This window comes from Anas platyrhynchos, chromosome 5 (assembly GCF_047663525.1).
Source record: "Anas platyrhynchos isolate ZD024472 breed Pekin duck chromosome 5, IASCAAS_PekinDuck_T2T, whole genome shotgun sequence".
NCBI classification, from domain to species: domain Eukaryota; kingdom Metazoa; phylum Chordata; class Aves; order Anseriformes; family Anatidae; genus Anas; species Anas platyrhynchos.
The window spans coordinates 30,881,796-30,895,136 of NC_092591.1; the positions used below are offsets into that span (position 1 = coordinate 30,881,796).

The window sequence follows — 13,341 nt, forward strand, 5'->3', positions numbered from 1 at the left end:
TTACTCACCCTCTGCTGCCATCCTGGGGCCACTTCATCAAGCATCCGTGCAGCTTCTCCAGCGTGCCTCTTATCTAGACCCATTTAGGCGCTCAGGCACACCGATTTTCCCCTATAGTGGGGGCATTTCAGACCCGTTGACGTTATTTGCAAATCAAAGGAAATAACATCAGCCATTTTTAACTCCCTATATGTTGTTTGTGCTTTTTTAATGAACTTTTCCCCACTCTTTGTTCTGTTCCTACATTGCCATTCTCAGCTGAAGATGTTTGCAGTGAAGCAACACCAGCACTCCCAGCTGATCCTTCCACCAGTGATACTGTCGTAAAATACAAGTACAGAAAATATAAAGATTTAAACACAATTCCAGAGAATTGCAGACATCGCTAGCATCACTGAGGGTTCCCAAAGCTGGGCTGGGTGCTCAGAAGAGCTTTCAGATGCCATGAGAGAAGGATGTGACTCAGTGGATCTGCACCTGGTTGTACAGAAAGGAAATGCGCTGACTGAGCCTGTAACACTACAGAAAGGGGCATCAGGGAGATAGTGGAAGGGTTGCAGAGGAATGACATCTCTAACAGTGCTGAAGAAAGCAACTGTAAGGTCTATGTGTTGCAGAAAGGACAGAAAACTGGTTGGGAAATACTTCAATGTGTGTAGGACTGACCTGGACTGTCTCAAGGGAGAAAACGGATTTCTCTATCCAAACGGTGGCCATGGCACCTTCCTGTCCTCCTGTCCTGGAAAGGGGCAGCTTTTCTCTGCTGTTGAGTCCCCTGTCTTGTGTAGGGGTATGGCTGCAGCCTGCAGTCATACACAGTAGTGCTGAAGCTTGCTGCTTATCAGTGCATGGGTTACTCTTCCAAGGGAAAGATGGTGTGGAAGATTAGGTTCCTCCCAGCCCTCTAGCATGGGGATGCCCTCTGCTTCCCCAAAAGAAAAAAAGGTTAAGTAAATGAGAAAAAGTGTAATATAATTTCTATTTCTCCAGTAGAAAGATAAGAAGATTTATTTATTACAATTAATCCTCCCAAGCTATTTTATACAACATAAAAAGGAGAGAAAGAGCATAATCCTATTTTCTCCCTCCATTTCCATGTCACCTGTAGTAGCAAAGTTTGAGAGCAACCAGCTCTGAAACCCAGCAAAGGCAGGGGATATATCCAGCATGTTTTTGTGCATGTGTCAGTAGGCTTCTTTCTTTGAAGTTGTGATACAATCTGTTCTCACCAGACCTTTCCCAGAAGTGGCTGTGAAACCATCACTTGAAAAACATTGTCCTTTCCTGCAAACCCAGACCAGTCCTACTGATCAGACAGTGCTTGCCCTAAGAAAAGTGAAAGGTTGTTTAGCCAAATCACACTCTTCTAATCATCCTGGTGATTGCAAACAAAAGCTGAGCCAGAATTTAAAAAAAAAAAAAAAAGAGCAGAAGATTAAGCTCATATCAAGAGGTAATTAAAGCCAGGAGGAGAGATAATGATGACAATCATGGTGAATCAATTGGTACAGGGATGTTTGCCCTACAAATTACTCTCATTAAACACACAAACAGGAATTATTACACATCAGCAGAAATATGGTCTATTGAACTATTGTGAATGACCCGATTGGGTTTGGAAAGTAATTAAAAGGATGTTTCAGTCCGGATGCGTTATTTGCTGTTAACCATGATTACTCATATTCATATCTTTACTCAAATAATTGCTTTTGATAAGGGTTTCAGATTTATAGGGGGCTGCAGAGAGAAGTGGGCCAGTGGCTCATCGTCAGCTGTGGGACAGCTGGGAGCCCGCAGTGACCACGGTGTGGTGAGTACGGCTGTGCTGACGCTGTCAGGCTGGATGGGCTGCCTCTGCTTGCAAGGCTTCGGTGGTGTATTTTGGGCCTCTGTGATGCTTCGCTGAGCTATTGCCATTGTTCATCCCTCTCCTGAGCAGCAGTGATGATGATGAATGGAGTTTTCCTCCTCTGGAATAGCCAGTGGGAAGAACAGAGCCAAACAGCAGCTGAAGCAGATGTGTTTCCAGAGATTCATAGTCCCTAGTTTTAGGTAGGGATAGGCAAGAGCAAGAGGGTGCACCAACTGGCTGTGTAGTGCTTGCAATGTTCCTTTTGGGAAGTTCTCCTGGCAGTAGTGCTCCTGCAGGGTGATGGCAGCTTTGGTTCAGCAAAACCTGTGGGTGCAAGGTGACATTACAGCAGCAGGAATTGTCTGCTGCAAGGGTTCCCAGGCTGCTCCCAGGTCCTGGGCTGAGTTGGTGTGCGCTTCTTTCAGCTAAGCACTAGCAATCTAAGGAGTTTGCATTTACTTAGAGCCAGCATCACTGGGGAAGGCAATAAAGGATTGGAAAGTCAAGGAGGTTAAACAGTGTTACAGTGATGAAACTCAAAATCTACCTTCTGACATTGTCTCATTGATTAAAAATAAAATAAAACAACGATAAAACAACTACAAAGTAATCATCAATCATTACCGACACAGAAAGGAAGCTCCTCAACCACCATCACTGTTCCAAGAGACTTCAACAAGCAATCTGCATGCAGAAGAGAAGATCGTGTCCAGAAAGGGAAAAGACGAGTTGATGCCCCTGGCTAGCAGCCAGAAAGATCATGAAGAGAGGGGAGACTCTGGAGCTAGGGCTGGTGCTTAAAATGGGCTGTTAAATGTGGTGCTCCAAGACAGGAACCTGCGCAGGGATGGCACAAGAAAGGCCAAAATGCTGCGGTGAGATGCTGGCCAGGGGGCAAGGCACTGCATGGCAGGCAGCTACTGATTGAGGACAGGCTCAGGGTCCAGGTTACCCTTCCCTGAGGGGTGGCACAGCCTATTCTTGGTGTCTGTTTTCAGCTTCTTCACATTCCTCGAGCAGGAAGCAATAACGTGGAGTCTGTGCTGTCTGGACTCCCATAAGAAACTGATCTTTGAAATATTATTCTTTTCTATTTCACCCCCCTCACAACCAAACCAGGCAGGAAAACAACGTAAAAGCATCAAAAGTGTGTGTGAGGTGAAGCTTACAGATTCTTAATCACGAACTTCTTTGCCAAACCTCTTTTCTCTGCTCTGCAGCCCCCATTTGTGCCGTGGCTTACTGCAAATACATTTCTGCATAAATCCCCCACTCTTCTCTTTCCTCATCTTGACTCGTTTTATCTTGTGGTATCTAGATTAGAAAACAGTCCCAGGAGGGTGGCGAGAAAGTGTTGAGGAAACTGTCAGTCCTTTAATGCTCTTTGTTCTGTTTAGTTTCAGACTAGAATAAGACCAAAGTGAGAGGACTTTGATTTTGGGTTAGCAAGTACAGTCTGAGAGTTTCCAGGACAATGACTAAAAAGCAAGGTTTGCTTCTTTGCAGGAGGAAGACAGGAATATTAAAAATTACAGACATGTTTTCTGTGTATTCCTTGGGAAAATGTGAGCACCCTCTTATAAAGGCACACACGCATCTCTGCAGGCATAGAGCTGTGAAATGAGGTTGGAAATAAAAAGAAAGAACATGCAATGGCTTGTGATAAGCAAAATGCAATTTTCTTTTTATTTCAGTTAGAAAACAAAATACAAGGTTTTGCTGTTACTGAAAATGTGCTATTTCTTTTTTCCCTCTTGAAAGATTAGAGGATAGGCAGATATCAGCACACACAAGAGTCCTTCCCTTCCCCTGTGAGTGGTTGAATTCTTCTTTGCTACATGCCAATCTTTTTGCCTGATAATTTAGGGGAAAACAAAACAAAAATAGACAAACAATGAAAACTGGAAAAAAAAAAAAAAAAAGATTTATCCTGGGCACCCTCTAGGTATATTAATAACTGTCTGTGCAGGGTGTTTTAATAGGCATTTTAAATCCTCTCCCTGAAGACTCATCTCTCAGACACTCATAGTGGAGTGGACGTTATTCCACAGAGTTGTGCCACCCATGGATTAACTCAGTGTGACACCTCCCTGCTTATTCAAGGTGTATTATACTGACTCACAGCAATATTCCAGCATGAACATCATCTCAAACAGGCCCCTCAGACCCACGCACTGGGACTACATGGTGGTAGTGGGATAATAGCTACAAACATTTTACAAATGACTGGCAACATGAATGATTTGAATTGTTCATCTTCTGTATTTTAAAGAAAAACTGTATTTGCTGCAAGAATTCCTGCTAATTTAGTTATAGTAAAGTTATTTATAAAGCCTTGTCTTCTGTGTTGCACATGAACTGTACCAAAGATCAAGGTTTTTCATTCTGCTGGTCATAAAACCTTTTGCTTTAGTTTAGGAGCCAACATGTTTTCCCTGATGACTGGTCTGTGGCAGTTAATTATTCCCATGATTGTCCTGTCTCACTTCTCAGCATCTCTTCCATCCCTGGAGAGGTAAGCATTTCTTGTGCCTCCGCTTCCTTTTTCTCCATGGCTTTTTGTTCAAAGAGCCTGCTAACTATAAAGCCAGCCTTTTATCTTCCTTCCAGAAGTTGCAGCTGCTTGGCTGTTATTTTTTTCCCCTAAATTGATTTAGTTTAAGGAATACAAATGTTGAAAATACTTTTTTTTTTCTTGCTTAAGAAGAAAAATCAGAAACCTAAACAGACCAAACTACAAAAAAAAAAAAAAAAAAAAAAAAAAAATCACTCTTGGGCCTGTTTCCCTACTAGATACTTATACAGGTTGGTAAAGGTGGAAGGTTCTGTTTTAAACAGCTTAGTGTCACAAAAATGTAACCAAAAATAGGCAGTCCCGGCAGTTCACCAGTTCCTAATGTTATCTATAATAATAACAGAGCAGAGTTGTCTCTGCTCCTGCTTGTGCAGGGGCATTTCAAGCCCAAAGAGACCAAAAGACTCAGGCTGGAGGAGGACACAGCTGAGACTTCTGAGCACTTTTTCAATGCCTTGTCAATCAGCAAGGTGTGAGTCTTTGGCACTGCTACCATTACCTAGCAGGTCCTTCAATTTCTTGAGGTGAAGACATTAGAGCAAGGGCAGGTGTTTTTGCTGTGTGATGGTTAACACAGGTGTTTCTTTTAAACTCTTAGAAAATATTCTTTTTTAAACTTTTGCCAAATTAGCACAAATTCTTGTCTATCTTTCCTTCAGGTAGCAGTTTTAAATGACCATTTTCATCCAGTTTTAAACCCATGTTTTTTCATCCATTTTTTTCTTTTCTGACCACCTAGGACTGAGAGACATGCGGATGGGCTCTTCCACAGTGAGCTCAGCAAGATGAAGGATAATGCTTACGTGCAGCAGCTAGTGAAACACCTGGTGGGCCTCAAGGAGAGGTAGGGAGGAGCTGAAACCAGGCTCCTGGGGCAGGGAAGTCTCCAGTGGGAGGTGGGAAAAGAAGCCCATGGGGCTGAGCTGCCTTCGGATCCAGAGCCAGCATCAGTGCTGGCCTCATTCAGAGGCTGCTGCTGATGAGAGGAGACAGAAGGGCAGGGATATGGGGCTCCTGGATACTGGGGCAAGAGAGATTTCAGAGCCTTGGGATAAGTCTCATGGCTGGGAGGAGAAGCTGTTGTATTTTGCCTGATGCAGGTCCCAGAGGCACTCGGATGGACTATTTACCAGCGAATACAGCAAGATGAGAGGAAATGCCCAGGTTCAGAAATTCATCCAAAATCTCATGGGCCACAAGCGCAGGTAAGAGCTCAGCTTTCTTCAGGAAGAGGAAGACAGCGTGGGCAGTACAGGCTGCAGGGAGCAGTCCCTAGCTCCAAGGAAAGGGGGATGGCACGAACAGTGGTTGGGAAAACTCAAGACAAGAGCAAGCTGTCTGGGGCTTGGTCTCCTCCTGTGAGACCTCTGTGGAGCTGCTGTGCAATAGTGGACCAGTACAAACCTGAGTGTGGCAATTTCTAAGCATAAGACAACATTATCTGTGGCATATGCCAGTATCAAGCTTAATCCATAGGACAGGAAACTTGACACCAGCTCACAGGTTGAGATTTTTTGTTTGTGTTTGGTTTAGTCTTCTGGGGAATGTTGTAGTTGATTTACCTGCTTAAAGTGTTTGAGAAAATGCTCATGGAAAAAAATGGGCTCTGTTGCAGAATGAGGGAGACCTCAGGGTTTCATAGTCCCCAGCCATGGCTTTGCCAAACTGGGCAGGTGTTAGACATAATTATATACATCGCCAAGAGGGTTCCTTCAGACAGCTGAAATACTGAACCACTCGCTCCCACTGAAGCCCATAATCATGTACCTTGTCAGTACATGGCCCTCAGGGCGATACAACCCACTACTGCTGCTGTCCTTGACTCTGGTATGTTACAAGGGGAGAGAAGTGCCTGCAGAGGCATCCTGCAGGCTTGGTTCTCCAGGGCAGAAACATAGCACATCGATTCCTTCCCATCTGTTCAGGGTGTTCTGATATTTTCTAGGGCATGCACTAATAACAAAATCCTGGCAGATGCAGTAGATTTTTAATTTCCAGTTGCTGGAAGAAGGTATATATCCATGGGCTGAAGGACATGATGGCAGTGGGTAATGAGGCAGCATACAAGTGCATATTAAAACCTATCCTCTTGCCAGTTAGAGAACATCTGAGCCTGATTTGAGGAGGATACCTTTTTCTTTTCCTACACAGCTAAGTGTCAGTCAGCAGGTTAACAGAGCTTGGCCCGTGTGGCAGGTTGCAGGTGGGGTGAACCTGCCTTCCAGAGAGCAATGCAGCTTTACAACTGTGGTGGTTACAATATTTTTATTTTTAATTAATATTTTTCTTTATCTACAGCAGCTCTCCAGGCCCAGCCAACACAGATGTGCAGATGAGAGAGGAAGAAGACAGCAATGCGGACCTTTGCTTTATGTGGTTGTACCAGAGCTTTCTGAATGCCAGGTAGGAGGGACAGACTTGTCACCTTGGCACTTCTATGGCCCCAACCACCACAGTACTGAATTCAGAAGAGGACTTTCAGTAACTTGTAAATGTCCAGGTTTTGCTCTGACTGTAGAAGTCTGATAAAATCAGCAGTTCTGGGGTCTGTGGGTCCTTGCACTACAGGATCCAAACAGCTCAGCTGATATCCTCAAAAATAGCCACACCACTAGATCTATGAAATTGTCCATCTTTTAAAACCACTTCTTCTTTTCCTCTGCATCAGCTTGTAAGGTGATGTCTTGGGGAGTGTCACTGCTGAACTGCAGCCCTCCATCACACAGTTCTGTACCTCCTGCCACTCTGCCAGCAACTGCACTCCCAGAAGTGGTTTGCAGAGCTAGCAAAGCAAATGCTTTGGTCTAACTGCAAGACAGCAGGCAGCTGTGTGCAATCTCAATTGATTTCCATGCCTGCATTCACAGCAATCTCGATTTCTACATGCCGACCTTGCCTGGCACTCAGTTTTGCTTTATCTAAAGCAATGTTGACATTGAGATTTACAGCTAAAAAGTGCCATATAAAGCCAGTTATTAAAAATAATAAAACCCAGGGAAATGAAATAAGATTCTTTTCTAATTGCAGAGTTGCTATTCTGGACTAAAAAAAATAAAAAATAAACAAATGCACATCTCACTAGGAAGCCTGATCCAACAGTTAAAATAGAAAGCCTTTGCTACCATGTTTTGGTGCAGTTGCTGATTCAAACACACACTACCCCAGCACCTGGGTATTTTGTCTTCCCAGTGACGAACCATTTTCAGCTAGACATCTCACTATTAAATCAAAATACTAGGATACTAAAATTTACTAAAAATAAATACTAAATACTAAACTACTAAATCAAAATACTAGGATACGAATCAAAAACTAGGAGCAGTAAGCTGGCCCTTAGTACTTTCTGTCCACATTGCCTAGAATTAATAAGGATGATCAGAGGACTGGAACACCTCTCCTACAAAGAAAGGCTGAGAGAGCCGGGCTTGTCTAGCCTAAATAATAAAAGGCTTCACGGAGACCTTACTGCAGCCTTTCAGTAATTACAGGGGGCTTATAAGAAAGTTGGGCATGTAAGGTCATATAGTGATAGCACAAGGAGTAATGGCTTTGAAGTAAAAGAGGTAGATTTGGATTAGATATAAGGAAGAAATTCTTCACTCAGAGGGTGGTGAGGCACTGGAACAGGTTGCCCAGAGAAGCTATGGATGTCCAGTCCCTGGCGGTGTTCACAGCCAGGTTGGATGAGGCTCTGGTGTAAGGTGACCCTGCCCATGGCAGGGGAAATGGACTAGATTATTTTTCAAATGTCTCTTCAAATCTAAACCATTCTGTGATTCTATGATTAGGCCAATAACCTTGTCTGTACATCTGTTAAGTACCTTGCATCTGTGATTTGGGCCCCTCTATCATACATCTACTCATGGGTATCATCTCTGAATTTTACAAGGTGGTCTTGTCACTATTCCAACAGTGTTCCCACAGGAATAACAAGCTCATTTTTCCCCTCCCAACAGCCATTCGGACAGCGATGCCAGGGAAGCTGCTGCAGTTACCAGCCAGTACCTTTGCCCCATTTCTGAGCAGCTGGTTGCAGACATCATGCAAGATACCAACAGTTTTGACTGAAGGGAAAGTCAATGCTCTGTCAGAGACAGCATGATTCTGCATGCACGCAGCTTTGGGGAAAAAAAAAAAAAAAAAAAAAAAAAAAAAGAAAAGCTATTGAATTTTGCTTAGTAAAAACTCTTCAGATCAGCAAATAAAATAAAATTCTGGAGCGCAGCCAAAAGAAAAAAAAAAAAAAGCACAATAAAACCTCTTAGATAATAATCAAGAGTAAAATACATGTTAGTGTAAACTGTTGTCAATAGGTGGAGCCTGAGTGAAGCACATCACTTCTACTGTGTTAGCATCTGGATGCCTGCTTCTGAAGTCAAATAAAGATATGTTAGCTGAGCCTGTGCTTTGGCTGTAATTTGGGGAAACATGGTGAAGGTGGTACCGTTACTAGGTGTCGGGATGGGGGAAGGAGTATTTTGCTATGTTTACCCCACCAATATACACCAGCATGCTGGGACTAGCTGGTGGCTCTGGCTACATCTTCTGTGTCCGGGTTTCAGCACTGCCCACAGCTCAACTTTACAAAGAAGCCAGCATCAGGATTGGCTCCGTTTAGCAGAAACTGATGTGCTTGATTTTATTGCAAGGAATTATAATGAGAACTACACAGCATAGATATACCCCATAAATGCTGTTTTCGCTCTACTCTGCCCTCATATTTACTGGTCCAACCTTATCACTGCCAGTAAAGGCAAAGCTCCGCTGGAAGGAATTTGTTCCCATGATGTAATGAGGTTTACGTGTCATCTCTGCACCATGCTGCCTGGCAGAATCATAGAATATCCTGAGTTGTAAGGGACGCACAAAGATCACTGAGTCCAATTTCTAGATCCCCAAAGGACTACCTAAAAATCAGACCAAGTGTCTGAGAGCTTTGTCCAAAGACTTCTTGAACTCCGGCAGGCTCAGTGCCATGACCACTGCCCTGGGGAGTCTGTCCCAGTGTCCAACCACCTCTGGGTGCAGAGCCTTTCCCTATCCCCCAGCCTGACCCTCCCCTGTCCCAGCTCTATGCCATTCCCTCGGGTCCTGTCGCTGTCCCCAGAGAGCAGAGCTCAGCGCCTGCCCCTCCGCTCCCCTCATGAGGGAGCTGCAGGCCGCCATGAGGCCTCCCCTCAGCCTGCTCTGCTCTGGGCTGAACAAACCAAGGGACTTCAGCTGCTCTTCATTTGCCTTGCACTCTAGACACTTCACCATCTTTGTAGCCCTCCTTTGGACACTCTCTAACAGTTTTATATCTGTTTTATACTGTGGTGCCCAAACTGTACACAGTACTTAAGGTGAAGCCACACCAGGCAGAGTAGAGTGGGACAATCCCTTCCCTCGAAGTTAGTAATGTTATACCCCAGGATATGGTTGGCCCTTCTGGCTGCCAGGGGACACTGCTGGCTCGTGTTCAGCTTGCTGTCGATCAAAACCTCCAGATCCCTTTCTATGGGGTTGATATCTAGAATCTTGTCTCCCAGTCCATATGTATAACCAGGGTTGTCCCTTCCCAGGTGTGGAATCCAGCATTTGTTCTTGTCAAACTTCATATTGTTGGTGGTTGCCCAACTCTTCAACCTGTCCAGATCTCTCTTCAAGACCTCACCACTCAAAGGAGTCAACAGGTCCGCCCAATTTGGTATTGTCGGTGAACTTGCTCAAAAAACCTTCAAGTCCCACATCCAAATCATTTATGAAAAAATTGAAGAAGACTGGTCCTAAAGTGGAGCCCTGGGGAACTCCACTAGTGACAGGTCACCATCCCAATGTTTACAAGAACCCTTTGGGCCCGACCCATCAGCCAATTTTTTACCCATCTTATTATGTATTTATCTAACTGTACTCTGGTCATTCTGTCCAGAAGAATACTTCTGGACAGAGGCAGTATCAAAAGCTTTACTGAAATCCAGAAAGACTACTTCAACTGGTTTCCTTTGGTCAAATAGATGGGTGATCTTGTTGTAAAAGGAAACCAATTTTTTTAAATATGACCTTCCCCTTGTGAATCCAATTTGGCTGTTACCAATGACTGTGTTGTTCTTCAGGTGTTTTTCAATAACTCCCAGAATAATCTTCTCCATAATTTTACCAGGCACTGAAGTGAGACTGACAGGCCTGTAATTGTCAGGATCTTCTTTCTTTGCCCTTCTTGAAAACTGGAATCACATTTGCCAGCTTCCAGTCAATGGGGACCTCTTCAGATTCCAAAGACTGTTGAAAAATACTTGAGAGAGGTTCCACAATGACATCAGGCAGCTCTCTGAGTACCCTGAGATGAATCCCATCAGGCCCCATGGACTTATATGCATCCAGCTGGAGCAGCAAATCCCACAGAAATTCAGGGTTGACTGGGAGTTTATTGTTCCCACAGTCATGTAAGCACCCATCCCCTTACCGTGATGCTGTAAAGCTGTTCTCAAGGGCCTTGGCATTTTTTTTTTTTTTTTTTTTTGGTCTATATGAAATCTCTGGTAGGAAAGAAACTTCTTGGAGGAATTTTGGAGAGAGTTTTGACAATCTGTGTTTTGTTAAACTGTTTGGCTAAAATCAAAGAACTTTCCAGAATCAATTAGGATTTTAAAAGGAGCAGCAAGAGCAGCTGTCCTCTTTCTCTTCCTACACAAGGGACAAGTTGGAAACAATGGCTTTTGTCTGCACAAGTGGCCAAATGTCTTGCCATATGGTATTTGTTTTGGAAAAATGTACATAGGCTTAGAAAGAGACAGGTTGCAGAGAATTTAATACTATGAGGTTTCAGGAAGCTGCTGAGATGTAAGTAGCTGGCACCTGGATGGAGATTTGGGGGAGCATCTCTACAAAGAGCCACTGGTAGAAGGGGAACTGCCTCATGCCTATAGAGTTGCTGGGAAATCAATCACTGGGCTATGTGTGAGCCTTGTCACTGTTTTTGGATCCACTCTGTTCACCTGGTAGGGGTCCTGATAGGGCGGCTGGGAATAACAAGTTTGTCTAAGAAACATAACTGATTATCTCAGCCTAGGGACTTACACAGGGTCTAGCTCTTTCCTTTGCCAGACAAAAAAAAGAGCAGCTAAGATGGCTTTGTGTTCACTGAAACCTTAAACTTTTTCAGAAATGGAATCAAGATACTTGTGAGCTGACTTTTAAAAATAATATATACATATATATATATATATGCTTTTCAGGACACTTTCTGCACATTTTTATCTTCTGGATCCAGACTGTACTACTTTTCATGGGAAACACTCTGTAATCTTTCACAGTATCCCTACTTCTCATCCTCCCAAGCCATTTTAATGGTGGGAGCATTAATTTGCCTCCTTTTGTCCTATCTTTGCTCCACATATGAGGTCTTCTGTAGGTAGATGCTCCTGTTACTGGATACATCAATGCATCATCCCCCAGTCCCCACCTGATAAACATCAGGACCTTCATTCTCAGCAGATTCTTCCTCAGAAAATGGTAGGTTTTTTATAAAAGGAAAGACATTCCTTTTGCAATGTAATGCACACCTGCCCCTGGCAGCACATGTGAAACAGCTGAGAACACATGTGAAACAACAGGTACAGCAGAAGCCTTATAGATAAATCAGACTGGCATCAAGTCATCTTGCTCTGAAAGAAAGACTTATCATAAAGAAATAAGACTTTGCTCAGGGAGGAGAGAGACTGAGGCACAGTTATTCCATTTGCCTCTTTTTGTCCACCTGGCAACAAGGGCTCCCTTCTCTGCAGCACTTTCTGGCCATGCTCTGTGAAATAAAATAAAACAGAAAAATGGTGGCTAATCCCCTCAATTTAAATATAGGGAAATGAAGGCAAAAAAAAAAAAAAAAAAAAAAAGCTTAAACAGTTTGGGCAAAGTCCAGCTTATGTAAACACTAGCACAGTAAGGCACTAAGCCACTGCTTGGTGCTTTCTGCATGGTGCCGCTCCTACTTTCAACCCCTTCTTTTTTTTTCATGATAAAATCGGACTGTCTGAGAAAGTGATGGGACCACTGCTAAGCTCCTCTTAAACCAGTCCAGACTTTTGTCATCTTCAACCAACAGACCCTCTGAAGAGATTTGCTCCCATACTGGACAAAATTCTGGTTAAGAATCATATGCCTATGCCCCTTCAGGTCTTGACATGTTGTTTGACAAGAAGAAGTGAAAGAAGAAGCACCCCAAAGCCAGCTGTCAGCTATCCTCAAACATTTCAGCTGGTAGGGACACTCTGAGAGAGAATAAAATAAAATAAAATAAAATAAAATAAAATAAAATAAAATAAAATAAAATAAAATAAAATAAAATAAAATAAAATAAAATCTTGTGGAAACAACGGGTCCAAGACATAGAATAAGCAGGAAAACCCAACTTCTTGGCTCCTCCAGAGCTGCCATCTCAACCCAACAACAACATGACAAACTGAAACTAGAAGAGAGAAACCAGAGGTCATGGATTGGAAAGCAAAACCTGTTATAAAGGGGGACATAGGCCATGTAGAAGAAGTCTGAATAAAGTAAGTAAGCGCGTTGGGGCTGTATTAGTATTATTACGACTTGTTTCAATAAGAGATCTGGCCAAAATAGACAATATCTCTGGCATGTAAGAAAAATAGATTTCACCACTTCTACCCCAACAGGAAAGTCTGGAGTATACAGACAACTTCTGAATTGTCAGCTCTCATATTCTTTCTTGCTAATGCTTGTCTCAGGGAACTTGGGTCTGAGTTCTAAAATGCTTCAAATATTCCCTTGTTGCTAAAGAGAGTTTAAAGGAGGAAAGACTCAGGAACAAAGTAGTAATGGGAATTTATGCGTTACCATGTTCTGTGACCAGTTAATGTCTTATAAGTCATCCAATGAGGCAAAGAGGCAAAGGTTGAACTCGAGCAATCCATTC

General features: G+C 43.3%; 1 protein-coding gene across 2 annotated transcripts; it reads left to right on the forward strand.

The window, feature by feature from the left end:
• Positions 1-1,755: 1,755 nt before the first annotated feature.
• SCT (secretin) lies at positions 1,756-8,825 on the forward strand. 2 transcript variants are annotated; one of them, XM_027458885.3, is made up of 6 exons: positions 1,756-1,810; positions 4,266-4,367; positions 5,167-5,271; positions 5,528-5,632; positions 6,726-6,830; positions 8,384-8,825. In XM_027458885.3, the coding sequence occupies exons 2-6, from the start codon at positions 4,279-4,281 to the stop codon at positions 8,493-8,495; spliced, it is 516 nt and encodes a 171-aa protein (XP_027314686.3). In that variant the 5' UTR covers positions 1,756-1,810; positions 4,266-4,278; the 3' UTR covers positions 8,496-8,825. The 2 variants fall into 2 exon arrangements, with proteins under 2 accessions (XP_027314686.3, XP_027314687.3); XM_027458886.3 differs by having other exon boundaries at positions 1,757-1,810; positions 4,271-4,367.
• The last annotated feature ends 4,516 nt before the right edge of the window (positions 8,826-13,341 follow it).

Bases quoted from the DNA above. Each gene is read 5' to 3' on its own strand.
- SCT (XM_027458885.3), top strand. From the start codon at position 4,279: ATGTTTTCCCTGATGACTGGTCTGTGGCAGTTAATTATTCCCATGATT. The intron at 4,368-5,166 runs GTAAGCATTTCT...CTGACCACCTAG, and splicing joins TCTCTTCCATCCCTGGAGAG to GACTGAGAGACATGCGGATG. The intron at 6,831-8,383 runs GTAGGAGGGACA...CCCTCCCAACAG, and splicing joins CAGAGCTTTCTGAATGCCAG to CCATTCGGACAGCGATGCCA.